Source organism: Lepisosteus platostomus, chromosome 19 (genome assembly GCF_059453375.1).
Source record: "Lepisosteus platostomus isolate fLepPlt1 chromosome 19, fLepPlt1.hap1, whole genome shotgun sequence".
Classification (NCBI taxonomy): Eukaryota; Metazoa; Chordata; class Actinopteri; order Semionotiformes; family Lepisosteidae; genus Lepisosteus; species Lepisosteus platostomus.
Window position 1 is genome coordinate 139,804 of NC_142629.1, and position 26,361 is coordinate 166,164.

General features: G+C 43.0%; 1 protein-coding gene and 1 long non-coding RNA gene across 2 annotated transcripts; one reads left to right on the top strand and one right to left on the bottom strand.

Moving 5' to 3' along the window:
• Window positions 1-452: 452 nt before the first annotated feature.
• msrb1b (methionine sulfoxide reductase B1b) lies at window positions 453-25,890 on the bottom strand. Its single transcript, XM_088612724.1, has 5 exons — window positions 25,721-25,890; window positions 24,990-25,132; window positions 24,588-24,702; window positions 19,411-24,106; window positions 453-1,120 (listed from the first exon to the last, which is right to left on the bottom strand). Exons 1-4 carry the CDS (start codon window positions 25,773-25,775, stop codon window positions 24,075-24,077), a joined length of 345 nt encoding a protein of 114 aa, XP_088468850.1. The 5' UTR covers window positions 25,776-25,890; the 3' UTR covers window positions 453-1,120; window positions 19,411-24,074.
• On the top strand, window positions 3,596-6,953 carry LOC148644725 (uncharacterized). Its single transcript, XR_015928444.1, has 2 exons — window positions 3,596-3,716; window positions 6,424-6,953. It is a non-coding gene; the product is annotated as an uncharacterized LOC148644725 (long non-coding RNA).
• Window positions 25,891-26,361: the final 471 nt, after the last annotated feature.

Here is a 26,361-nt window from a genome sequence, read left to right on the forward strand (position 1 = left end):
GCCCTGTGAAGCAAAGAACAGGATGTGTTAAGGCTATTCAAAAAGCAAAACTGTAAAAAGGCAGCAGGACCTGACTGTGTATCTCCAGCCACACTACAGCCCTGTGCTGGCCAACTCGCTCCAATCTTTACAGACGTTTTTAAGCAATCATTGTCCCAGTGCACAGTGCCAGACTGCTTCAAATCTTCTGTTATTGTTCCTGTTCCAAAAAAGGACACAAGAACCTGCCTTAATGCCTACAGACCCGTCGCACTAACGTCAGAACTGGCGCGTCTTCCCAACACGTTCGTGTCACAGTGAGGTGACCCCTCAAACAAGAATTATTTCCTGCCTCATATATGACTACGGCACCTAGCAATGCAAACAGGGTGCTAGGGCCCCTCTCCATTACCACAGGTTCTGTTGATCTCCCAGATCCACCAATGCCCACACAGACCAGCGACAAGCATGTGTATCGTATAAGTGACCTTTTTATTTTCTATCCACATTCACCATCAGCCAAAGACACAACGAAAACAGCAGCAACAAAAGGTCCTTCCAAGGATCATAATGAATCCAGAGGGACGGCAGTCTTTTCTGTCAAGTACCGAAGAGTGGCCACTCGAACGATTCTTCTTCGTACCTGTAAAGTCTTTGATGGCCCCAGTGAACGAGAGGCCGGTCCCATTTCCCCAGACTCCGTTCAGGTTCCACTAGAAATCCTCCCGCGAACTGTATTCCATTCCCCTCAGTTTGGAGCGGCTAGCCGGGCCGGTTTCTCGCTCCTTGCCTTCAGGTATTAAAAGTCTCTGTACAGTACCTCTGTTCCGATGCCACTGTCTCCCGTGGTCGTCAATCGGTCCTTGCCTCCGCGAACTCGCGCTCCGCAGCTTCCCTTGTGCTGCCTGTGTCGTCTCCCAGGTCTGGTGGGAATCGGGAGCCCGCTCCGTTCCGGCTCAGATGGTTTTATTCCTCCCCTCAGCCCATCTCCCTCAGGGGGTTTTCCACTGTCCCTGTCAGAAAGGGGCTTGCCCAGTATTTTACCAGGAGGAAGCTCGTGTGGCTGAAGAGTGTGAGAGTGCCGAGCTTAGGTGTTATGGGCCCTTATCACTTCTTTGTTCACTCTCCGGGTCGGAGAAACCTGAAAAGAGACAAACGTTGTGAGACCATTTATAAGCTCGGTGACCTCGAATTAAACAGAACAATAGCAACACTGTTCTACAAACCTTTCATTGAAAGGGTTTTCAAACACTGTCCCACTTGCTGGTTTGGCAACATCAGTAGCTGGAATTGAATATGCAGCCATTAGTCTGCCTGGCAAAAAACAACCGGTCTCTCCAGTGGTCTGCATACAAGTGAACACACAAACCCCATACTATTAAAACCCCCTTTAGGGCACACTCACACCACAACACAATCAACCCGACAGACTCACCAACACTGGACTGCAGAAGCGGCAGGAAACCCTTGAGAACATGAGCAGAGCATGCAAACTCCACACAGACAGCACTCCAGGAAACCAGACACATGAGAACATGTGCAGAGCATGTGCGCCGTCTCTCAGCCTTTCACCTCCACATGCAGATCAGGACGCGACCGGAGACCGGAGACTCCTCACTCCTGCAGGAGGAGGCGCCGACGGACTCGCTCAGCCCAGCGCTTACATTTCCCCGACAGTCCTGTCCTACAGCCTGCGACTCACCGCTTCTTCCTTTTCTTCTGCGAAATGTCCACAAAATACTCCAGCCAGCGCCGTTTAGACTAAAGTTTCGGCTTTGCCAGCTGTCTCCCTCCCGGAGGTCAGATCGAAACAACTTCTGCAGCACCGTTTCCCCAGCAACCACGTTTTATTTAACAAAGTAAAATAAACACAGGAGAAAAGTTTGCAAACATGCAGGCAGGATGAGCGCTGCAGACACATGCTGCTGCCCGGGTCCGTCTTGTGAAATAAACAGAATTTTGCACCCCAGGAACTAGACCCACGAGAACATAAGGAGAGCATGCAAACTCCACACACACAGCACCCCAGAAAACTGGAGCCACGAGAACATGAGCAGAGCATGCAAACTCCACACAGACAGCACCCCAGGAACTAAATCCAGGCTCCCAGCGCTACCACCCACTGCGCCGCCGTCTCTCACCTCCACTTGCAGATCATGACGCGACCGGAGACCGGAGACTCCTCACTCCTGCAGCAACACACCCCAGCAGGAAGAGGCGCCGACGGACTCGCTCATGGTGCAGTGAGCCCAGCGGTGTGAGGCTGGTGTCCAGCGCTGATATTTACCGACAGCCTGCGACTCACCGTTTCTTCCTTTTCTTCTGCATAATGTCCACAAAATACTCCAGCCAGCGCTTTTTAGACTAACGTTTCTGCTTTGCTCGCTGATTAGATTACAAAAGCCGACTGTTTACCTCCTAGAGGTCAGCTCGCACCAACTTCTGCAGCACCGTTTTCCCGGCAACCACGTTTTATTGACAAAGTAAAATAAACACAGGAGAAAAGTTTGCAAACAAGACGGGAGCTAAGAAACACGAGGACAGTGGGTTTGCTTTATGTGCCGGGTCGATTAACCAGCGCTGCAGACACGTGAAATACAAGAAAACATACACACAAGGGAACACATAAGAGAGACAAAGAAATACAAGACACGATAAATACGCTGAAATTGTATTAATATAATTCATTCTAATGTTCAATGAAATCAGCGAAACACATGGGCAGGGCAGCCCAGTAAACTACAGAGACTACATTACCCATAAGCCCTGTGGGCGACACCATTTTGACGTCATCGACTCATACTTTTGTATTTTTTATGAGACCAAAAACTACAAGAAAACGTAACGTAGCAGTCGTATTGTCAGGATACATGCAATAATACATGTACATTTTATGGAAAAAAAGATTCAACAAGGTAAATGCAGATAAGGCCCGTCCATGCTTCAACGTTCTTACAACACAGAAACAGACACATTTCAGAAAGACATTCTGAAATAAAATGTCTTTACATCCGTCTTAAACTGTTCAAACACGGTCTCCTCTCACACCATTCCCTTAATAATTATGTTGCGCAAGTATAATAATGTTTAAAAATACAAACGATATTTTCATCTTCCTTTTCAATGGGATTAAAATGTAACAAATGTATTTCTTTCCGATTTCAAGTCTTTCCGATAGCGCTTTGAGACTCAGCTCCGTGGACTCGTGTATCTCTGTCGCCACCCAGTGGACATTTCTCGGAAGTGTCACCGCCCGCCGGAATTCGGAAAAGTCCCGGGACTGAAGCTGTGTGACTGGACAAGAGCCTGTCTCCCGCCTCCTGCTGAAATCTCAGCGCCGATTGGACAAAAGCTGCTCACAGTCCGGATCCAGTGGAAGGCCGATCCACTCCGGGTTTTCCTTAGCCGGCAGTCCGGATCCAGTAGAAGGCCGATCCACTCCGGGTTTTCCGTAGCCGGCAGTCCGGATCCAGTGGAAGGCCGATCCACTCCGGGTTTTCCGTAGCCGGCAGTCCGGATCCAGTGGAAGGCTGATCCACTCCGGGTTTTCCGTAGCCGGCAGTCCGGATCCAGTGGAAGGCCGATCCACTCCGGGTTTTCCGTACCCGGCAGTCCGGATCCAGTGGAAGGCTGATCCACTCCGGGTTTTCCGTAGCCGGAAGTCCGGATCCTTTACGATGCACGCCAGACTACGTTACAGATCACCGGAGTACATTACACAGGCAAATAAAGATAAGGTACGCACAGCTTTCATGTTGTGATACTTAGACATGGTTTGGAGACGTTCCCTCGTGTGTATTTTGAATTATTCAAATGCGTGTCGCTTCAATTTGGAAGCGCGTCATTTCAGTGCATGAGTTTACCCGTTATATTGGGCGAGATTTCACACGGATAATCAAACAAGAACGAGTTTGCCCTGGAATCCATTCCACTGCCCAACCTGAAAGTCAGAGCATGAGAACGGACGGATTGTATGGCGATTGTGGTGTTGCTCGACCACATCAGTTAGGCGAGAAGTACAATCTGCTACTACGACATACGGTCTAATTATTCAATTTTCGATTATTTCTCATCTTTAGGCTATTTATACATCTAATAACGAGCAAGTATAATGATTAAGCCAATGATACATTATATTTTAGATTCGGTTCAGCAGTATTGAGCAGTAAAATAATATCAATTTGTCTACAGGAAATGTCAGAATTAGAAGCCTTCTTTACACCATTTTGCCGATCTGTTCAGAGTGTTTTAACAACAGAACAAAACAAAAACAAACGTAAGGTTTCTGGGCTGCTTTGAGAAAGACAATTATCATCTATATTACTTTTAAATCTATGCACAATGTGTATCTTTACCGGGTCGATTCAATGTACAATTTTGTACTGACGCCTTAACCTTATTATTCATACAAAATCTGTTTGACAATAGTCATGTTTGATTCCACTCACTTTCCCCAAAGTGCTCAAAAATAGTTTGACAAGATATTGTGAGATTGCGACAGGGATCTGAAGTATTTATTAGTACAAGTATAACTAAATTGTTTTCCTTGTAGTCTAATAAAGGTTGTAAATTCTTCCATAGTTTCTGATGGTATACTGTTAAGTTTCTTAAAACCATCAATACCTCTCTAGGAGTAGCTCTGGTTACGACGGATTGTTATCAGACTTATCACAAACATTATATCTATTCATAAAATCTGCTTGATTCTACATTTCATCATCCACACCAGTTAATTTGTTGACCCCGCTTATACTATTTTAAACCCAGTTTTCAAAGCACAGGTTTATTTTTTCTCTGTATTCTAGATGATGTATCTATGGGAGGTATGTTTATCTATAAGAGACCACGTGAGGAGAACTTCTTCATGGAAGCTGGCAAGTTTCAGGGGGGTTTCCAGCATCCAAATAACATTCAAGTAAAAAGTCTATACCCGCTAGTTCCTGAATGATTAAATTAGGGAAACATACACCACCTACTTTGCTTAATTTTGTAAATAATACTCTGTCGGTATCGGTATTAGATGCTCTAAACCCTGTAGCATTTAGGCCTCCTTCTGCCCGTGTTTGAGAAATAACAACCATGAATAAAGTTTTTTTTATTATTTTACTAAGGTAGAGAACATCAAATCACAAAATCACCTTTTTGAAAATCTTAATACCAAGATATTTAATCACATCTTTTACATGTATATTACGTACGGAGCAGACACTTTCCAACAGCCACCAGTTCACTTTTCTGATATGTAAAGAAAGACCAGATACAGAGGAAATGACTTGTAAACGCATTTAATTGCTTTGTCCACCTCTGTGTGCTTTCTCAGAGAGAGAGTTGTATCCTCAGCCAATTGGGAACACCTGTAATCTCTTTATCCTGTACTTGAATACCCTGAAACTATTTGTTATAGGGGTGTAAGCAGTGGGAAGAGGAGTGGGCTCGTGTCGAATTGCCTTACCCGTTCCCAATCTGCAGGAGGTCCCACGACAGCAGGTAGCTGCTCCAGTCGCTGGAGCTCAGTTCGCTGTCGAGGGAGGACGAGGGCTCTGGCTCGGGGGAATCACGGCTCCACAGCTCCTACCTGTTGCAGAGTGTTTCTGCCCTCCCGATGGCCTCTGTGTTTTAGAAGGATCTGTCTCTTTTCGCTTGCTTACACCACAGGTTTCATCGACGATAGTGTGCATCCTGAAGCAGTGAGTTATCGGTCTTATTTCTACTGAGAAACAGTTCAAGCACTCACAAAACAATAACCAGGAGACGGTGTATGAAAAAGAATTGTAAAACTTGCAGAGAAGATTTGAATAGACAGTGGACGTCACACTGCGTGCTTGAATATCAAAGATTCAATTCATTCTTTCCTGTAGGTTAACTTCCTGTTTGACATTGTTCCGCTGTCACTTCTTCACAAACTCATAACTCGCCGTGTTCAATTTTGTGTTGAGTTACAGGAACCTCAGCATCAGATGAAATCCTCTTCAGCGCCCCAGGGAGACTGGGGGACTTGCCAGATTTTCAGCTTTATCACTGGGTCCTTCGGCTCAGGGCTGTTGAGCAAAGTGCTCCCCTCTGCTGGAGAGCCACAGGGGCACTACAGAGCGGCCTCGTGTTCCCTGCTCCTGTCCGTGCCTGTGGACGGCCAGTGTGACCGCGCGCGAGACAAAGTAGTGCATTCGTGGTGTAAATACAGAATGTTCACTAGCTGACTGAGGAACGTTACAGAGACGGGAGTATACGTTCTGAAATAATGTGAACCACTGTTACTACACTCAGACAGACTACTTAAAAATCATGTGGCTTTTTAAGGTCGTTTTGTCTGCCTAAAGTACGTTAGATTTGTCACAGCAAAGAGTTTGAATACTTACAGAATGCAGCAGCTAGAATTGTTACTTGGAGCAGAAAGAATGACCACATAAACCCCATACTTCTCTCTCTTCATTGGCTTCCTCTCAGGTACAGGGCGGACTTCAAACTCCTTCTACTTACTTACAAGGCTCTCAGAGGTCAGGCACCTGTCCTGCCTCGCAGGGATGCTGCAGAGGAGAAATACTGTACACAGCATAGTTTCAGAGGCCTGTCTGTCCTGGGCTGGGCACCATGTGAGTTGAATGCTGCATCAGTGCCATGGATCCAAGAGGGGCATCATGGATACAGCTGTCGTTTAGGAGGATTCTGCTGGTCTGCAGAGACCTGCATGGGGTACTGACATACAGACGACGTGATGGATGGATGGATTAATACCCGCATTCATTTCTTTCTTTTTTTTTAATGATATAATGTTAGCATGCCCAAAGGGGTTGGGCAGCCAGTTGACCTTGGACCCCTAGAGGATTTTATTCTCCTTACTGAGGAGTCTTTGGTTCCTTTCCTCCATTGTCTTCAGTTCTGTATTCACAAAATGTATATTTACCTGCATTGTTAAGCGCCCTGGGGCAACCTTGTTGTGAAAGGCGCTATATGAAAATAAATTGAATTGAATTGAATGAGAGAGTCACAGCTTTTCCAGTTTCCTCTCCTATTATCTTCTTTATCTGCACTCTAAAACACAGTGAAACCTTGAACCTTTCAACTGGACCACTGCCGTTCTACATCACAATGACTTTAACTAGGACGGAGACTTGAATGGGATGAAAAAGGAAAAGGCATTATTTGCAGGAAGAAATTAAACTGTTCCACCTGATCACTTGCTAAACAAAGTGATTCACTGGAGTGGAGGCGGTGAAAGCTTTGTGAATCAACTTACAAAAGGAAACATGTAAGAAACGTAGCTCCCATATTTAACCCTTGAAAAATCTATGAGTGTCATGTAGAGGTGAAAGTATTGTTCAATTATTCTAATAAAGCTCACTCAACTAAGACCCAGAAAAGTACCAGAGTATTCTCACCTAAGAGGAAATACTAACAAGTAGGATGTTAAAATGAAAAGCATTAAAAACTGAATGATCTTCAGTAGCTGAAATGATTATTGAGCTGTGGGTCACAGTGCTCCTGAAAAAAAATCAAATTTCAGCAGACACCCAAGGTGAGCACCATGCTGAGCCAGTGTACAAGTGTATGAATCACAGTTTCAAGGAGCTTTTTTCAGTTTCGTTCCACTGATCGGCCAACACGGGGGGAACTTCAGTCTTACTCGCCCTATTGCATTAAGAAACTGTACAACATTCTCCAATAAGAACTTGCGACCTCACCTAACGAAAAGCAATTTGCGTAGCAGGGAAAGAGTGGACTCCCACTGGGGATTTTTGTTTTTCATCCCGATGGTGATGTGCACTATATAGAACGTTGCTGGACCCATGTGCAATTGGTGTCATTTCTAATCTAGAGGTCAAAGCTGTGAAACTTTCAAAGAGATGGAAGATCTCTTGCGAGACACCAATTCACAGAAGGGGCTAATGAAATCTTTGCTTGAAGTCTCATTGTGCTGCACTATTTCATTTTTCAGTGGGCACGACTCACAGGCATCTAAAATCATCTCAGTGACGGACTAAACAGGCCTCTCGCAAAGACTCGGGAACGGACACAGACCTTATCATCTCTGCTCCTCGGGAAGCGTGCAGAGATCACATTAGATGTGTTGCTCAAGCTCTTTATTGTCACGTACAGTAAACCCAGCAGTGTGGTCAGTGCGGGATGTGTTCTGTCCCGACGGCAGGGTCGGCAGCCAGAGGAGACCTGAAACACAAGACGGAGAGGTAAGACATTGATTCCGACAGAGAGAGCTTTCACACCGGATTACTGACAAGAGGAGCAATAAGAGAAGAGTTGTAAAGACACACCGAAGAGAATATTCTCATCTAAGAGGAAATATTAACAAGTAGGATGTTAAAATGAAAAGCATTAAAAACTGCATGATCTGCAGTAGCGAAATGATTACTGAGCTCTGGGTCACGGACAGCAGGGGAGTGAATGAGTTGTTTATTTTGTTTCCTGTGAATTATGTAGAATTCACAACGTGTTCCATTTGTACAGGAAAACCATTGAGAGCAGATTCACTTCTTCTGCGCCAGAATGAATGATTTCCATCTTCACTCTAGGGTACTGTACTTTATAGCACTGTATTGTATTCTGCATATATGTCTGTTATGTATACATTTTCTTTCTCACTTTGTCTCTCTGTCCATTTGTATCAGTTTGTTGGAGAGCACCATCACACCAGCATCACAACATTTATTCTACTGCCTTATTAAGCAAATGTCTCTACTAAATTCATTTTATATATAAAACGTTTTTTGACATGATATACACAAATGGCTAATTATACTTTCTGATTATATTTCCATCTTAGAAATGAAGCATTTCTCTCCTGCAGTTTGAGGTTGTTAAATAGAAAACTGGATCACTCCAGGGCCGAATCTTCTCCCTCTCTTACACTCTCTTACATTCGTTCACGAATGATCACAAGAGCAAACACACAGACTGGCTTCTCACAAAGTGTGTCGATGACACAGTCCCGGTCAGCTTACTAAAGGACCCAGAAAATCACCACGGGCCAGTCTGAACAGTTTCACGGAATAGTCTGTTGACTTCTCTTTGATGTTTCATGTTACAAGAGCAAAACAATACTCACTGATTTGAGGATAATTGCGCCATCCCTCCAGCCTACTGAAATGAACCGTCAGACTGCAGAAGCTGTCAGTGACTACAGGTCCTTGGGACTGGTCAGAGAAACCTGAGATGAGACAAACGTTGTGAGACCATTTATAAGCTTGTGACCTCAAATTAAACGGAAGTCAGACATTTTCAAAGGGGGCAACACTGCGGCACAGTGGTTAGCATCGCTGCCTCATAGCACCGGGGCCCTGGGTTTGATTCCAGGGGTGCTGTCTGTGTGGAGTCTGCATGTTTGTTCGCGCTGCAGGGGACACCTCACCCCCACAGGGCACACAGACACAAACTCACACCACAGCCCATTTTTCCACAACACAATCAACCCGCCAGTATCAGTTTGTGTTCAGTGCCGGGGAGGTGCCTTGTCCTTGCAGAACAAGAACAAGGTGATCAGGACTGACGGCAAGATTCAGGTATTCAAGTACCCAGTAAATCCAGGGCTCAAATGGGGGAACTGTTTCACGAGCTACACAACATCCTCACACACGATGACAGAGCCTTGGAAAGCCGTGTGGAGAGTGAGGTGCTCGTACCCAGCCGGAGTTAAAAGACCACGCATTGAGCAGAGCAACTGAGCAAAAGCACACTATCGATCTACCCAACCCAGAAAAGCACACATCTCTGTGATACAGAGGCTAAGGCAACATGTGAGTAAAGGATTTTGAATCAGCAATTGTGCTGATGAGCCAGTCAGCAATTTTTCAGAAACAGCAAACATGTCGTCAGTCTCCAGGAGCTGCAGAAGATTGTGAGATATAAAGGAGTGAAACCAGGGCAGGAGAAACTGATTCCTCGTGTAGGAAGCTGAGGAAAAAGATGCACACCCTGCAGACTGAAAGGAAGACAGCACAAACTATCGGTAATGTCAGCCTAGAAGAAAGTGTAGTGCAGTGTGTTGCAACTAAGTTTTTGTTCAATATTTGTTTTGTCTGAAAGAGACTATTTTGATCAGATACATGCAATACTATTTCTTTCTCATTCTCTGTCTTTTTATGTCTTATTTGGATCACACCATAAAGTTCATAACCCAGCCAGTTGCTTTGGCTCTGAAAGCATCCCTCAGCAGGGACAGCCCTGATCCCCAAACACAGGGCTGCCCTTCCCACTGCCCGTCTGCTCTCTGCCCAGTGGAAGTAGCGTTTCTGCCCCGCAGCTGTGTGAGAGAAGATGACCTGAGAGCACTAACCCACCTCTGGAGAGGGAAGAGAGGAGGAGCTGCCGCAGACAAGGCGCCGCTGAAATGATAGAGAAATCTTTTAGAATCAAACGTCACCTGGCTCAGTGTTTAAGCTGTAGTACATGATCACATTATATTATTAAAACATGCAGACTGCCATTTCCATTCTGTACAAACAAAGGGTTTTCCATTGTAGAAAACACCACTGCAAATCCAAAGCGGAGTGCACTGGGACTGCAGTCCAGAGAAACCCATCATGTTACAAGAACTGGAGGCCATTTCACACCAAAACTGTACAATAGGATTCTTTCTGCACACCCAGTACTGGGGGCTGTGTCAGAGGCTCCTCACCGTTCTGTGATGATTTTAGACGTCGAATCGGGCAGGAGGCAGGCGCTCTTCGGGAGCTCTCGTCCCGTGCTATAACTTGGACCACGTGATGGCACAATTGCTTCCTACATCGAAACAGAAACTTCAAACAACAAACCCCAACAAGAAATCTGTGCACACGTGGACTCCTGCTGCAGCTGAGGAGCTGTCACGCACACACCTCCTGTGTGGGTAGTGTTGGCCGTAGGACGTGTTGTTCACAGAGAGAAAAAATACACCATAGCAAGTCAGCACTCAAACAAACCAAAAGGCCAGTTTTATTGAAGTTGACGCAGCTGGCCACACAAACACTCACTGCGTCTCTTCACCAGGTATCCACACAGACAGCACCCCAGGAACAGGACCCATGAAAACACAGGCAGAGCATGCAGACTCCACACAGACAGCAGCCCAGGAAACCAGACCCATGAGAACACAGGCAGAGCATGCAAACTCCACACAGACAGCACCACAGGAACTAAATCCAGGCTCCCAGCGCTGCCACCCACTGCGCCGCCGTCTCTCACCTCCACTTGCAGATCATGACGCGACCGGAGACCGGAGACTCCTCACTCCTGCAGTAACACACCCCAGCAGGAGGAGGCGCCAACGGACTCGCTCATGGTGCAGTGAGCCCAGCGGTGTGAGGCTGGTGTCCAGCACTGATGTGTCCCTGATAGTCCTGTCCCACAGCCTGCGAGTCACCGTTTCTTCCACAAAATACTCCAGCCAGCGCTTTTTAGACTCAAGTTTCTTAAGTTTCTGTTTTTCTCGCAGATTAGATTAAAAAAGCCGCCTGTTGACCTGCTGGAGGTCAGACCCGCTCCGGCAACAACTACTGCAGCTCCGTTGCCCCGGCAACCACGTTTTATTTAACAAAGTAAAATAAACACCGGAGAAAAGTTTGCAAACAAGACAAGAGAGCTCAGAAACCCACAGACACGACGGCAGTGGGTTTTGTTTCTGTGTCGAGTTGATAAACCAGGCAGGACGAGCGCTGCAAACACACTAGAGTACACATAACACAATCAGGGGTACACAAGAGTCCCGCTCTTTACACAAACAGGTTCAACAGGTCAATAAAGAGCAGGTCGGCACAGCTGTCATGATGTCTCATTTACAAAGAATCTGAAGATTTGCTCGTCTCTTCCCAGAGCAGCTTCAGAAACAGCTCCTGCCGAGTCCGTCTTGTAAGACAAACATAGAAATCCGCGACACGACAAATACGCTGAAATTGTATAATTAATTTAAATTCTATTAAAAATGTGAGAAATAATAAAGCACGGAAAACATAGGATATATGTAAAAAATACAAGTTAATCATATAACTTACCTATTACCTCTGGCGGTTAATTGTTTATTTTTCTGTTTGTGTTTGTTTACTTATACCTAATTTGATCCTCTGATTGAATTTGTATTTGTAAATTATTTACAAGTTTAATAAAAAAAAATTCTGATGCTCAATCAAATCTGCGGAACGCGTGGGCTGCGCACGTGTTCTGTAGTGCGCTATAGAGCACTAGAGAGACTACATTTCCCACAAGCCCTGTGGGCGACTTCCTTTTGACGTAATCGATTCGCGTCTTTTTTCTTTTTAATTATAACAACAATACATGCCATAAAAACAAGAATACATATAACATAGAGTATAGTCAGGGGTACATACAATAATACATGTACATGTTATGCAAAAAGATTAAACAAGTAATCTTGTTTAATAGTAAACAAAAGCAGATAAGGTCCGTACATGTTTCAAATTGTCTGTACAAACGCATTTACATCCGTTTTAAAGTGTTCAAACATGGGTCTCCTCTCACAGCATTTCGTTAATTATTATATCGTGGAAGTATCATTTTTTTTAAATACAAACGATATTTTCATATTACTTTCAATGGGTTTAAATGTAGCATGATTTTACTTCTTTAAAAGTAATGTCAATATTAGTTTCCTTCTTTACATTAGCTTTCAGAGTTGCTGTCACAAAAGTCACAGTTACCATCTGTTTTGATTTTCAATCTCTGCACAACCCACCACATCTGTTTTAGATCCCATTCCCACCACTTTATTCCAGTCCTGTTTCTCTTCTCTCTGTCCCATTGTCCTCAATATAATACATGAATCCTTGAGCACCGGCATTGTACCAACGGTCCTCAAAACTGCTGCTATTACCCCAGTGCCAAAGAAGCCTAACATGGCTCTCGACAATCTTAACAACTTTCGCCCCATCTCCAACTTACCCTTTCTCTCTAAAATTCTAGAACGTGCTGTCACACTTCAGTTACATAACCACCTCATGACAAACAACCTTTTCGAACCCCTCCAATCTGGCTTCCGTCAACTTCACAGCACAGAAACCGCCCTAGTCAAAGTCACCAACGATCTCCTAATAGCTTCTGATTCTGGTTCTCTTTCCATACTCATCCTTCTTGATCTCAGTGCTGCCTTTGACACTGTTGACCACAACATCTTGCTTTCTCGTCTCGAGACTGTGTTTGGAGTCTCTGACACTGTCCTCAAATGGTTTAAGTCTTACCTCACTGATCGCTGTCACTTTGTCTCTCTCAATGGGTACAGGTCTGAAATTGGTCTTGTCAAGTCTGGTGTCCCTCAGGGCTCAATACTGGGCCCCTTGCTCTTCAGCATTTACATGTTCCCACTTGGTCAGCTTTTAAGATCACATGGCCTCAGCTTTCATTTTTACGCTGACGATACTCAAATATACATCCATACCAAACCCGACACTAATGTGGCTGTCTCTATTCTATCTAATTGCATCTCTGACATAAAAATTTGGATGACTCAAAACTTCCTTCATCTTAACTGTGACAAGACTGAAGTCATGCTTATTGGTACCCCCCATCAACTTCGTAAAGCCAGTCCTGTAACCCTGTCTGTAGATGGCTCTGTACTTGAGCTCCAATCAAAATTGAAAAACCTTGGGGTTATATTCGATTCTGGCTTAACATTCGACCCACATGTACAGCATACTGTCAAAACATCTTTTTTTCACCTTAGAAATATCGCAAGACTACGCCCTATGCTATCATTAACTGTGGCTGAAAAGCTGATCAACATATTTGTATTCTCTCGAATTGACTACTGCAATGCTCTGCTCCCTGGGGTATCTAAATCTACTCTGAACAAGCTGCAGTATGTCCAAAATTCAGCAGCCAGAATCCTGACCAGATCTAGTGCAAGTGTTCACATTACTCCTATCCTGGAGTCCTTGCACTGGCTTCCGGTCAAATTCCGCGTAGACTTTAAAATCCTCATGCTCACCTACAAGGCTTTACATGGCTTGGCACCTCAATACCTGTCTGAACTTTTATCGCCCTACTCCCCACCTCGCAACCTCCGCTCTTCAAATTCTGCCCTCCTTACTGTCCCCCAAGCCCGTCTACATTGTATGGGCGACAGGGCCTTCTCCTGCTATGCCCCCAAGCTCTGGAACTCCTTGCCCAAGGATATTAGAGAGTCACCTTCTCTAAACTCCTTCAAATCCAGACTCAAAACCCTCCTTTTCAGAAAAGCCTTTACTTAACTGCTTCCATTCTTCACCCCTCTGCTCTTCTTAATACCATCTTCCACGGTCTCCTCTATTGTTATTGTTGTATTGTTGTAATTATAATTGTGTCCTGTCTTGTGAAATTTTCTTATTTATTGTTGTAGTCTTCTTATTTATTGTTATTGTCATCCTGTAAAGCGCTTTGAGAAGCCACCTTTAAAGGCGCTATATAAAATAAAGTTTATTATTATTATTATTATTATCTGTAAGGAGGCGCTTTAAGATTCGCCGCCATAGACTCGTGTATCTCTGTCGCCGCCCAGTGGACATTTCTCAGAAGTGCAGTTCTTTTTAACTCATGTAGCAATAAAAATAAATACGACACAAAACAAGAGTATATATAGCAAATCAATAATGTCATCAGGGGTACATAGTATAATATATTTACACTTCTGAAAAAGAAATTCAATATCTGCACAACAAGTCTTCGACAGCGCTTTGAGACTCACCGCCATAGACTCGTGTATCTCTGTTGCCGCCCAGTGGACATTTCTCGGAAGTGTCACCGCCCTCCGTATTAGGTAAAGTCCCGGAATTGTAATTGTGATTGGACGAAAGCCGTACCTGCCCCGCCTCCTGCCAAAATCTCAGCGCTGATTGGTTCTGAGCCGAGTCACTCAACTTGAGGGCGGTAATTCCGTGGAAGAACAGGGAAGTCCGTGGTGATTGGCTAGAAGCGGTGTCACTCACAAAAACTAAAAGGAAATCCCGCCTTTTCCAGCCAACGGCGGTGATTGGACAAGCCCTGTGCCGCTCATTTGACGTCACTTAACTGCGACGAAACCGGATCTGATGCGTGTTTAGCGCGACAGCTGGTCCGTCGCCCGAGGTCGGTGTGTAGCCGCGGCCCAGGATGCTGTGGTTCCGCTCTCTGCTTGTTAAGCACTGCGGACTCCTGGAAAACCGTATTGCAGGGCAGAGAGTTATTGAAATCCAGACGTCGCTGGAGAGTTTGTTTACTGACGAGTCACCTCACGTTGCTGATTAATTCGACCTCCTTGTGTTTTCTCTGCTTTAACAAATAGTAAAAATGCTATTCAATGCACACAAGAGTACATCACAGATCACCGGGGTACATTATACAAGCCAATAAAGATAAGGTCTACTTATCTTTAAGGTCCGGTTTCCTGGGGTACTTGCTTACCCCTTGATCGCAACAACTTTTACAGCTCCGTTGCCACGGCAACCACGTTTTATTGACAAAGTAAAATAAACACAGAAGAAAAGTTTGCAAACAAGACGGGAGCTAAGGAACACGAGGACAGTGGGTTTGCTTTATGTGCCGGGTCGATAAACCAGCGCTGCAGACACGTGAAATAAAAGAAAACATACACTCAAGGGAACACATAAGAGAGACATAGAAATACAAGACACGATCAATACGCTGAAATTGTATTAATATTGTGCGTTACAATATAATTAATTCTAATGTTCAATCAAATCAGCGAAACACATGGGCAGGACAGCCCAGTGAACTACAGAGACTACATTACCCATAAGCTCTGTGTGCGACAACATTTTGACGTAATCGACTCGCGTCTTTTGTATTCTTTTTTTTTAAAGAATTTTTTATTAAATTTGTAAAGCATTTACAAATACAAATACAATCAGAGGATCAAATTAGGTACAAGAGGACAAACACAAACAGAAAAATAAACAGTTAACCGCCGTTTATTTATTAATAATAAATAAACCGAATTTATTATTTCTCACATTTTTAATATAATTTAAATAGCGTTTCAGCTCCACCTCAAAAGAACTAAAAAGGGGAGTATTATTAGACCATTTGGATTTATGGATGTAAAATTTACCAAGAATGATTAATAAATTGACTATAAATAAATGCTCTTTTTCCAAATTTTCTACTAAACAGTACAATAAAATGTCAAAATCATTCAATCTAAAAAACACCTTTAACTGCCTGCAAACAAAACTCTGTAAATCCGTCCAAAACAACTTCACAAACCTACACCTAACAAATAAATGCACCAAAGATTCCTTTTCCGCCCGACAAAAAACACACAGATCATCCTGCTCATGCTTAAATTTAAAGAGTACTAATTTCACTGGATAAAACTTATGAATGATTTTAAACGATATCTCTTTAACTTTATTTGTAATACAAAATCTATCAGGAATTGTCCAAACTAACTTCCAGTTTATATTTTCAAACATTGCATTCCAAAAAGACAAACAAGAAGGGATAAGATGGGGTTTACAAAGATTTCTAATATGAGTATTGTTACACTTCTTATCCTTTATTTCCACGCCATCCAAGAATAAATCAGTTGTAGGACCCAAAAGGAGGTCAGTCCTATTAACACTTTGATTTGCTTTTAATAAACCCACTACACCTTCCGGAATGGCGTCTTTTGTATTCTTTATGAGACCAAAAACTACAAGAAAACGTAACGTAGCAGTCGTATTGTCAGGGTACATGCAATAATACATGAACATTTTATGGAAAAAAAGATTCAACAAGGTAAATGCAGATAAGGCCCGTCCATGCTTCAACGTTCTTACAACACAGAAACAGACACATTTCAGAAAGACATTCTGAAATAAAATGTCTTTACATCCGTCTTAAACTGTTCAAACACGGTCTCCTCTCACACCATTCCCTTAATAATTATGTTGCGCAAGTATAATAATGTTTTAAATTACAAACGATATTTTCATCTTCCTTTTCAATGGGATTAAAATGTAACAAATGTATTTCTTTCCGATTTCAAGTCTTTCCGATAGCGCTTTGAGACTAAGCTCCGTGGACTCGTGTATCTCTGTCGCCACCCAGTGGACATTTCTCGGAAGTGTCACCGCCCGCCGGAATTCGGAAAAGTCCCGGGACTGAAGCTGTGTGACTGGACAAAAGGCCTGTCTCCCGCCTCCTGCTGAAATCTCAGCGCCGATTGGACAAAAGCTGCTCACAGTCCGGATCCAGTGGAAGGCCGATCCACTCCGGGTTTTCCGTAGCCGGCAGTCCGGATCCAGTGGAAGGCCGATCCACTCCGTGTTTTCCGTAGCCGGCAGTCCGGATCCAGTGGAAGGCCGATCCACTCCGGGTTTTCCGTAGCCGGCAGTCCGGATCCAGTGGAAGGCTGATCCGCTCCGGGTTTTCTGTAGCCGGCAGTCCGGATCCAGTGGAAGGCTGATCCACTCCGGGTTTTGCGTAGCCGGCAGTCCGGATCCAGTGGAAGGCCGATCCACTCCGGGTTTTCCGTAGCCGGAAGTCCGGATCCAGTGGAAGGCCGATCCACTCCGGGTTTTCCGTAGCCGGAAGTCCGGATCCGGTGGAAAGGCTGATCCACTCCGGGTTTTCCGTAGCCGGCAGTCCGGATCCAGTGGAAGGCTGATCCGCTCCGGGTTTTGCGTAGCCGGAAGTCCGGATCCAGTGGAAGGCCGATCCACTCCGGGTTTTCCGTAGCCGGAAGTCCGGGTCCTTTACGATGCACGCAAGACTACGTTACAGATCACTGGAGTACATTATACAGGCAAATAAAGATAAGGTACGCACAGCTTTCATGTTGTGATGCTTAGACATGGTTTGGAGACGTTCCCTCGTGTGTATTTTGAATTATTCAAATGCGTGTCGCTTTAATTTGGAAGCGCATCATTTCAGTGCATGAGCTTACCCGTTATATTGGGCGAGATTTCACACGGATAATCAAACAAGAACGAGTTTGCCCTGGAATCCATTCCACTGCCCAACCTGAAAGTCAGAGCATGAGAACGGACGGATTGTATGGCGATTGTGGTGTTGCTCGACCACATCAGTTAGGCGAGAAGTACAATCTGCTACTACGACATACGGTCTAATTATTCAATTTTCGATTATTTCTCATCCTTAGGTTATTTATACATCTAATAACGAGCAAGTATAATGATTAAGCCAATGATACATTATATTTTAGATTCGGTTCAGCAGTATTGAGCAGTAAAATAATATCAATTTGTCTACAGGAAATGTCAGAATTAGAAGCCTTCTTTACACCATTTTGCCGATCTGTTCAGAGTGTTTTAACAACAGAACAAAACAAAAACAAACGTAAGGTTTCTGGGCTGCTTTGAGAAAGACAATTATCATCTATATTACTTTTAAATCTATGCACACTGTGTATCTTTACCGGGTCGATTCAATGTTCAATTTTGTACTGACGCCTTAACCTTATTATTCATACAAACTCTGTTTGACAACAGTTATGTTTGATTCCACTCACTTTCCCCAAAGAGGTGCTCCAAAATAGTTTGACAAGATATTGTGAGATTGCGACAGGGATCTGAAGTATTTATTAGTACAAGTATAACTAAATTGTTTTCCTTGTAGTCTAATAAAGGTTGTAAATTCTTCCATAGTTTCTGATGATATACTGTTAGTTTCTTAAAAGCATCAATACCTCTCTAGGAGTAGCTCTGGTTACGACGGATTGTTATCAGACTTATCAAACATTATATCTATTCATAAAATCTGCTTGATTCTACATTTCATCATCCACACCAGTTAATTTGTTGACCCCGCTTATACTATTTTAAACCCAGTTTTCAAAGCACAGGTTTATTTTTTCTCTGTATTCTAGATGATGTATCTATGGGAGGTATGTTTATCTATAAGAGACCACGTGAGGAGAACTTCTTCATGGAAGCTGGCAAGTTTCAGGGGGGTTTCCAGCATCCAAATGACATTCAAGTAAAAAGTCTATACCCGCTAGTTCCTGAATGATTAAATTAGGGAAACATACACCACCTACTTTGCTTAATTTTGTAAATAATACTCTGTCGGTATCAGTATTAGATGCTCTAAACCCTGTAGCATTTAGGCCTCCTTCTGCCCGTGTTTGACAAATAACAACCATGAATAAAGTTTTTTTTATTATTTTACTAAGGTAGAGAACATCAAATCACAAAATCACCTTTTTGAAAATCTTAATACCAAGATATTTAATCACATCTTTTACATGTATATTACGTACGGAGCAGACACTTTCCAACAGCCACCAGTTCACTTTTCTGATATGTAAAGAAAGACCAGATACAGAGGAAATGACTTGTAAACGCATTTAATTGCTTTGTCCACCTCTGTGTGCTTTCTCAGAGAGAGAGTTGTATCCTCAGCCAATTGGGAACACCTGTAATCTCTTTATCCTGTACTTGAATACCCTGAAACTATTTGTTATAGGGGTGTAAGCAGTGGGAAGAGGAGTGGGCTCGTGTCGAATTGCCTTACCCGTTCCCAATCTGCAGGAGGTCCCACGACGGCAGGTAGCTGCTCCAGTTTCTGCCCTCCTGATGGCCTCTGTGCTTTAGAGGGACCCATCTCTTTTTGCTTGCTTATACCGCTGGTTTCATCGGTAGTAGTTTCCATCCTGAAGCAGTTAATCATTGGGCTTATTTATATTGAGAAACAGTTAAAGCACTCACAAAAAAACAGAAGGCATACGATTCTATACAAAAATTCTCCAGCCACTAATATACTGGGAATATGACCACAAAATCTACAACTGTGGTGTGAAATTTTGTATGACATATGACACGAGATCTGAACTTTGTAAAGCCTCATTGCATTTTGAACAGCAAACATGCATCAAATAACAAAATAGTGTACAAATGTCTACTGTCTGGTATATTATGTGTTGCATTTTCTTTCCCAGCCAAATTAAAAAAAAAACCTTATCAAACAGAAAATTAATTAATCCATTCTATTTCTATTAAAAAATCACAGACACTTCAATATAGTATTAAAAAAGCTGTCAAAATGTATTAAAAAGCTGACAGTAACTGTATCACTCCATTTGAATACATTACAAGCTGTAAAGGGCAATAAGGTAGACAAGAAATTTTGCAGTTTAGGTAATGTAATTCTTTATAAACATGTAATACACAAGTTATTAAAGATAAGATGTTTACTTTTGAATAACATATATATATATATGCTCATGAGCTTTGCAGAGGTCAGTAACTACTAATTCATTTACAAATACTCTACTGATAAGTAGATTGATATAATCTATCAATAAGCAATGAAAAGCCTTTATCAGAATATTGAGGATCTGTACATAATAATTCTGCAATAAATGTTAACTCATTTAATGTAGTGAATTCACTCTGATTAATTTAATATTTTATTCTAACTAGCATGATTTGAAAAGTAAAATGATTTTAAGGTCCAAACAAACAAAAATTAAAATGATTTTACCTGCACATCTGTTAACCAATCACAGTTAGCCTGCCTGTGTACCACACAAAGAGAACTCCTGAAAGGAACTAGAGTACGTCTTGTGATGTTAGTCTTTCCGATACGCACTTTTGTGAGTCACAATAAATCGTATGCACATCTTCTCCAGTTAGATCAATGTAGTTTTTCAGAAGGAGTAAATTAAACTTCAGAATATTCAGTGCAACGCAAAAAAATCCAGCACTAAAATAAATTTTGATGACTGTCATGCTCATCATGAGAAAATTAAATTGAATTCGACTTTACTGCCCCAAAGGAGATTCATTTTGTACATCAAGGGCTCATAAACATAGAAAATACATGAAAATAATACAATGCAACAACAGCACAGTACCATAATACAAAACACCATTTAACAACATGGCTCAATCAGACCTCTTCCAGTACCAGAGGATGAAAGAATTAGCTTGTAAAGAGATTAAAAACAACAACAAACTTTAGACCTTACACTGGGAAAAATTCTCCATTCAGCAGGACAATAACAAAAACTTAAGTCCAGAGCTACACTGAAGCTGCTTATGAATAAGAAAGTAAATGTCCTTGTGAGATTATCAAAGTCCTGGCTCAAATCCTTTTGAAAATCTATCGGATCCTGCAGAAATCTGCTGTTCATAATATTCAAACTGCGTCAAGACAGCTGGGAGACAACATTTTTTTCCCCTCTTCAGTATCCCCGTGTGTGGGAACTGTAATACGAGTGAGCCTGAGCTGCTGTAGAAGAGAAATCCACCACCTTTCCCTCACAGACACACCTATTCATGCTACTGTAGCTCACTTCAGAGATCCTCAAATATCCAGCTCAGGGTCTCCAGCCATCTGATTTCCCTTCTGAGGAGGGCTGGCAGAAAACAGGCTGCAGATTACCTGATCCAGCTCATAGAGTATCAAGACAATATGCAAATAAACAAGTAATGCATACATGTAAACAATTTTTGCAATAAATGAAATTACAATGAGGTAGATGGTGTAAGTGTGGTCCAAAGGGCATGGCCAAATGTGTTCACCAATCACACTGCTTGTGGGTAGAAGCTAATGAAGAGGGTGTCTATAAGCTCTTGTATCTCTTACCTGATGGCAGTGGGGTGAAGAGCTCATGGCCCGGGTGGCGACTGTCCTCTGTGATGGCCAGATTTCTACAACGGCAGTGATCCTCATAGAGCTGTTTAATCTCGGTGATCGCAGCCGATGATCTTCTGGGCCATATTGACCATTCTTGAGGCACCTCAAGAAATAAAGGCGCTGCTGAGCCTTCTTCATGATAGAGTCAGTGTTCACAGTCCAGGTTAGATCTTTAGAGATGTGAATTCCCAAAGACCTCAAGTTGGTGACTGTTTCCACTTCCGTTCCATCAATATTGAGTGTGCAGCCTCTGTCTCCGAAAGTCCACTATTAGCTCTTTTGTTTTACTCATGTTCAAGTCCAGGTTATTGCTATAACACCACCTAAGCAGCTGTACGACTTCATCCCTGTAAGTGGACTCGTCATGATCGCCGATCAGGCCTATTATAGCGGTGTTATCCGCAAATTTAATGATGCTGTTGTGTGGTGTCTTGCTGTGCAGTCGTGACTGAATAGGGAGTACAACCTTGGACTCAGACAGCAGCCTTGAGGGGTGGCAGTGCTCAGGGTGAGTGGTGTTGATGTTTTATTACCTCTCTGCACCACCTGTGTTCTCTCAGAGGTCCAGCAGCCAGTTGCAGAAAGAGTTGCATAGTCCTAGTCCCCTTAGCTTTGTCACCAGTTGACTTGGTATGATGGAATTGAATGCTGAACTGTAGTCCAGAACCAACATTCTCACATATGAGTTCTTAGTGTCCAGGTGGTCCAAAGCTGTATGCAGTGCTAGGTTGACGGCATCATCCACTGATCTGTTGTTCTGGCAGGCAAAACTGCAAGGGGTCCAGAAAAGCTGCTAGTGCGTGAGAGCATTCTAAGACACAAAAACTCATTTGCTAAAAAGGGTTTCAGAGCTGTAAAAAACATTACTTATTAACTAAGAAATTATGAATTTGCAAAATGACTTACAATCCCTGACAATAATTGCCCTCATCTCATACAACAGATTTCAAAAACACTATTTATAAAAATACATAATGTATTGCTTTTAAGATACAGATTCTTTTTCAGAGTTTTTATTTGTAATTACTTTTCAGAATGTATGAAATTGTGTTAAACTGTACAAATAAAGATACAATCAATTCTGATTGAAGGTGTCTGGATTTCTGGTAAAGAACATAGAAATAAGGAAAGATCCAATACAATGATAGAAAATACCTTCAATAACAGGAAAAAACGGTTTAGATACACAGGATGCAGACAATACAGTATACACTGCATGCTGAGATCCATGAGTGGGGATGACATATGTAAGGAGCATCGAAGAGAAATAGGTGTGTAAACTGTGATCATTTAAGACAAAAGACACAGTAACTTACAAATTAGGGAAGGGGCTAGAGGATTTGTGGTAAAGTATAGCTAGTAGTAACTGTATTATAAGGGAAAGGGAAAACAACAAAAAAAGTAATTTTATTGCCCAATACTCTTAATGTTACAGTTGCACATGGTAATCACCACAAGGAAGAGCAGGTTTAAATCATGTCTGTGGACAAACTTTATTTATTTTAAGGACAGTATTGTTTTGTCTTAAAGAATGTTGACATGTACATGAACATGTTCACATATTTGTTGTTGTAACAAGTGTTGTAAATGTGTATTTTATAACTCAGCAATGTTACATCCCGCAGCATGTTTCTGTTCATTAACACTGGAAAGCACCTGAAATGAGCTGAAGTAAAACACAGTTTTTAAGAGATATTTGAAATATTTTTCTGGAAATATCATTTCAACCCTAAAATTCTGGTACAAATAAACGTGTGGACTGGATTTCGAAGCCATCATCGCAGGATCAGGGCTTGAGTGGAAATTAACAAAACTGTTTTTGTGTGTTATAAAACAAATAATAGTTACGAAAATCACCAATACTGGTAAATTAATTGATAAATAATAGAAACACTGTTAAAAAATAATTAAGGCAACTATAAAGCTGCTCTTAATGTTTTTTTCTGAGAATGTAGTAAATATTGAAAAGTTTATAAAGTTTGCCAATTCTACACAAAGATAAAGCGATGGTATTCGGTAATGGAGGATATAGCCAGCTCAAAGAGGGTGGCTTTCCAGATGATAATTTGTAAACTCATTATATGTGTAGGTATAACACGAAATTCTGTGAATCGTGTCACTGTTAGAGGGCTTCTCTAGCCATGAAACTGTCAGCTACACCACTGTCCTTGATCACGTCTATGAATTTTTTCAAGAAACCAAACAGCACCTTCTTTTAGACGTCAAGCTCAGGAGATTTATGTTCTGAGTCTTCTTTCACCCCATGATGAGCTTTCCTTTAGGCAGAGCTGTTTGCAGAAAAGAGAGTGGGAGTCAAGAAAACAAATTAAAAACAAATGTGTGTGTGTCCTTGTGGAAAAATAAAGCAGGAGCCCAGTTCTTGTTGTCTGGCATGGTCATTTACCCATCTGTGCCCTGGAAGTCCCACATGGGCTTTTTCCAGAGCACTTCATGATCTGCTCAGACCCTAGCAAAGCACAGGGGCCTCTCAGCCCTCTCCTGAAGACCACTGCTTGTCCTGGTACCACAGCCCACTCTTACTGCCCCTTCCCTGCTCCATCCATCTTGTCTGGAAAACAAAAGAGCACAAGTCAGTGCAGGAGTGGGGCCACCTTCTGTAGCTGTGTCTTGAAGGGTAAAAACAAGGCTGGGGCAACTTGTTCCATACTCCCACAACCCTTTGTGTAAAGAAATGCCATTCCACATAGTTTCCCCTCGTGCTTCCTGGATCACGATTCACTTCTCATTCCAAAGCAGGCTGCCATGTTGATCTTATCAATAGTCACTTTTGACACTGGTACAGATTTTCAGCAAAGGCCTGTTGTACATAAAACCCCCCCAGAGTTGAAACAGGAACACGGTTCTTCCGTGCGCATGTTAAGGTTTCCCAGCGCTGTGTAACTTGGAAGCGAGTGGGTGGGGATGAAGGCGTGGCTCACATGCTCTGCACGACTACCATCATGACCGAGCTGACCGCATGACCAATCGAGGACACCCCTCTGTTTCTAGAGGGACTTGTCCACCAGCTGCCAGGTCCGGACAGTACATACCTTTGGGGACAAATTTGAGTGAGCTGCTGAAGATTCAGAAGCGGGACAGCCCATCCTTGGGCCCATCGTTCAGGAACTCATGGCCCAGTCCATTCCCACACTTCCCACAAGACACCTAGAACACAGAGCCACTGCGGTCAGCGGGGGAACACAGCCCCAGCAGTCCCACCCTCTCCACTGCCAAAGAGCAAATCTGTTCTGGGGAAACGCAACAATATTGCTGCAGCATAAAATCAGGTTCCGACGTTATCCTTTTTACATTGTTGAAATAATGCAAAACTATCTGATAGGGTTATTATTTGATTTTTTTTTCTCAGAAAAAAACCTCTTTCGTGTGGACTAAAGCGAACAAGCTAAGCATTTCGCCTGGATGTCTCGCAGGTGGGATGAGGAAGCTCTCACCTTTAGAGCGCCCGGCCTCTCTACGAACTTGGACACGCTGTCCTCCTGAAGGGTCTCGGTGAAGGCGGGCCAAGGGGATGAGTGCTCGTACTTGGACCTGCTAGAAAACAGCTTGTGGCCACATTTCGCACACAGGTAGATACCTTGAGAAAGGAGCAGTCATTACAGCTGATTAAAAGCACGAAACGCGGAGCAGGCGTTAAGACACTCGACACCACAGCCGGTTTTGTATGCTGCGGGGTTGTCTTTGAACCGCACTGTGAGAAACACGGCGGTCCGTCCCCTTAACTAGCTGAACGTATCGTCACTTTAACTTATTAATATAATCTAATATTTTTTTACAAGTTTTGGAGACAACGATTGGTGGAAAAAATCGTGTACATCTTTTTGGGGGCTACCTTGTTTGCACTGTTCTTAAAATGTCCCCCCAAAAAATAAAAGACGAAAAATTTCGAAAACAGCAAGAGAGATCTCTCTTGCAAATAATCGCTTCACCTGCATACCGACCGAAGGTCTAATATCGGTTTATATTCAGTTACGTTATTCGCAGCATATTATTAATAGCTATCCTTATGGATGTGGCATAAAAGAAGTTTGATTCTGTCTTCTTGTTGCTGCTCATTTTTCGTCTGTTAAACCCACTGACACTGTTACGAAACGTACTGGGCACTAGTTATATCACATTACCGACCAAACTTGAGATAAAAATACTTAAAAATGCACCCGCTTACCCGGCTTGAAGTGATCTTTATAAATCTCGTCTCCTAGGAAAGAGCAAAAAGACATTTTGCAAAACTAAAAAGTTGCCGTAACTCTCTGATTTCAGCTGAAACGTAACTTTCGAGCGTCTTGTTTGCAAGCGTCTACCAGCCCGCAGGATCAGGTGGCCAGACTCAGATCACGTGACGGGGGGCTTCTCCTGTAGCGTATGACACAATCACTGACGCTAGATGGCAATGATCCATCACTTCTGCCAAAAGGCTATAGCTTCTTGGTGAAGGTCGTAGCTCCTTTCGTTTGTAAAGGCACGGTTTATGTGATGCAATTACTCGTGCGCTGGTTTTGAAAATGTTGCACCAGAGATCACCACCTGCTGGTACAGTAACATCACGTTTTTGTTTTTCTTTAGAGGTTTGTGTCCCATCTCAGGCTTGTCAATCAAATCCCTAAGGTGTCTCGGTGACATGGTTAGTATGCTCTCCGTGATGGTGTTCTTAAGTTTAACTGTAGAAGATGTTAGCTGATAGATGTGGTTTGCGTTGAGGTCTTAGACAGCTCTCTCTCCAGTCTCTCACTGCCTCAGCTTCAGAACAGCCCTGCTAAAACATCTTGGATCAGAATCTACCAAACTGCTGCACAAACCAAATAAGTC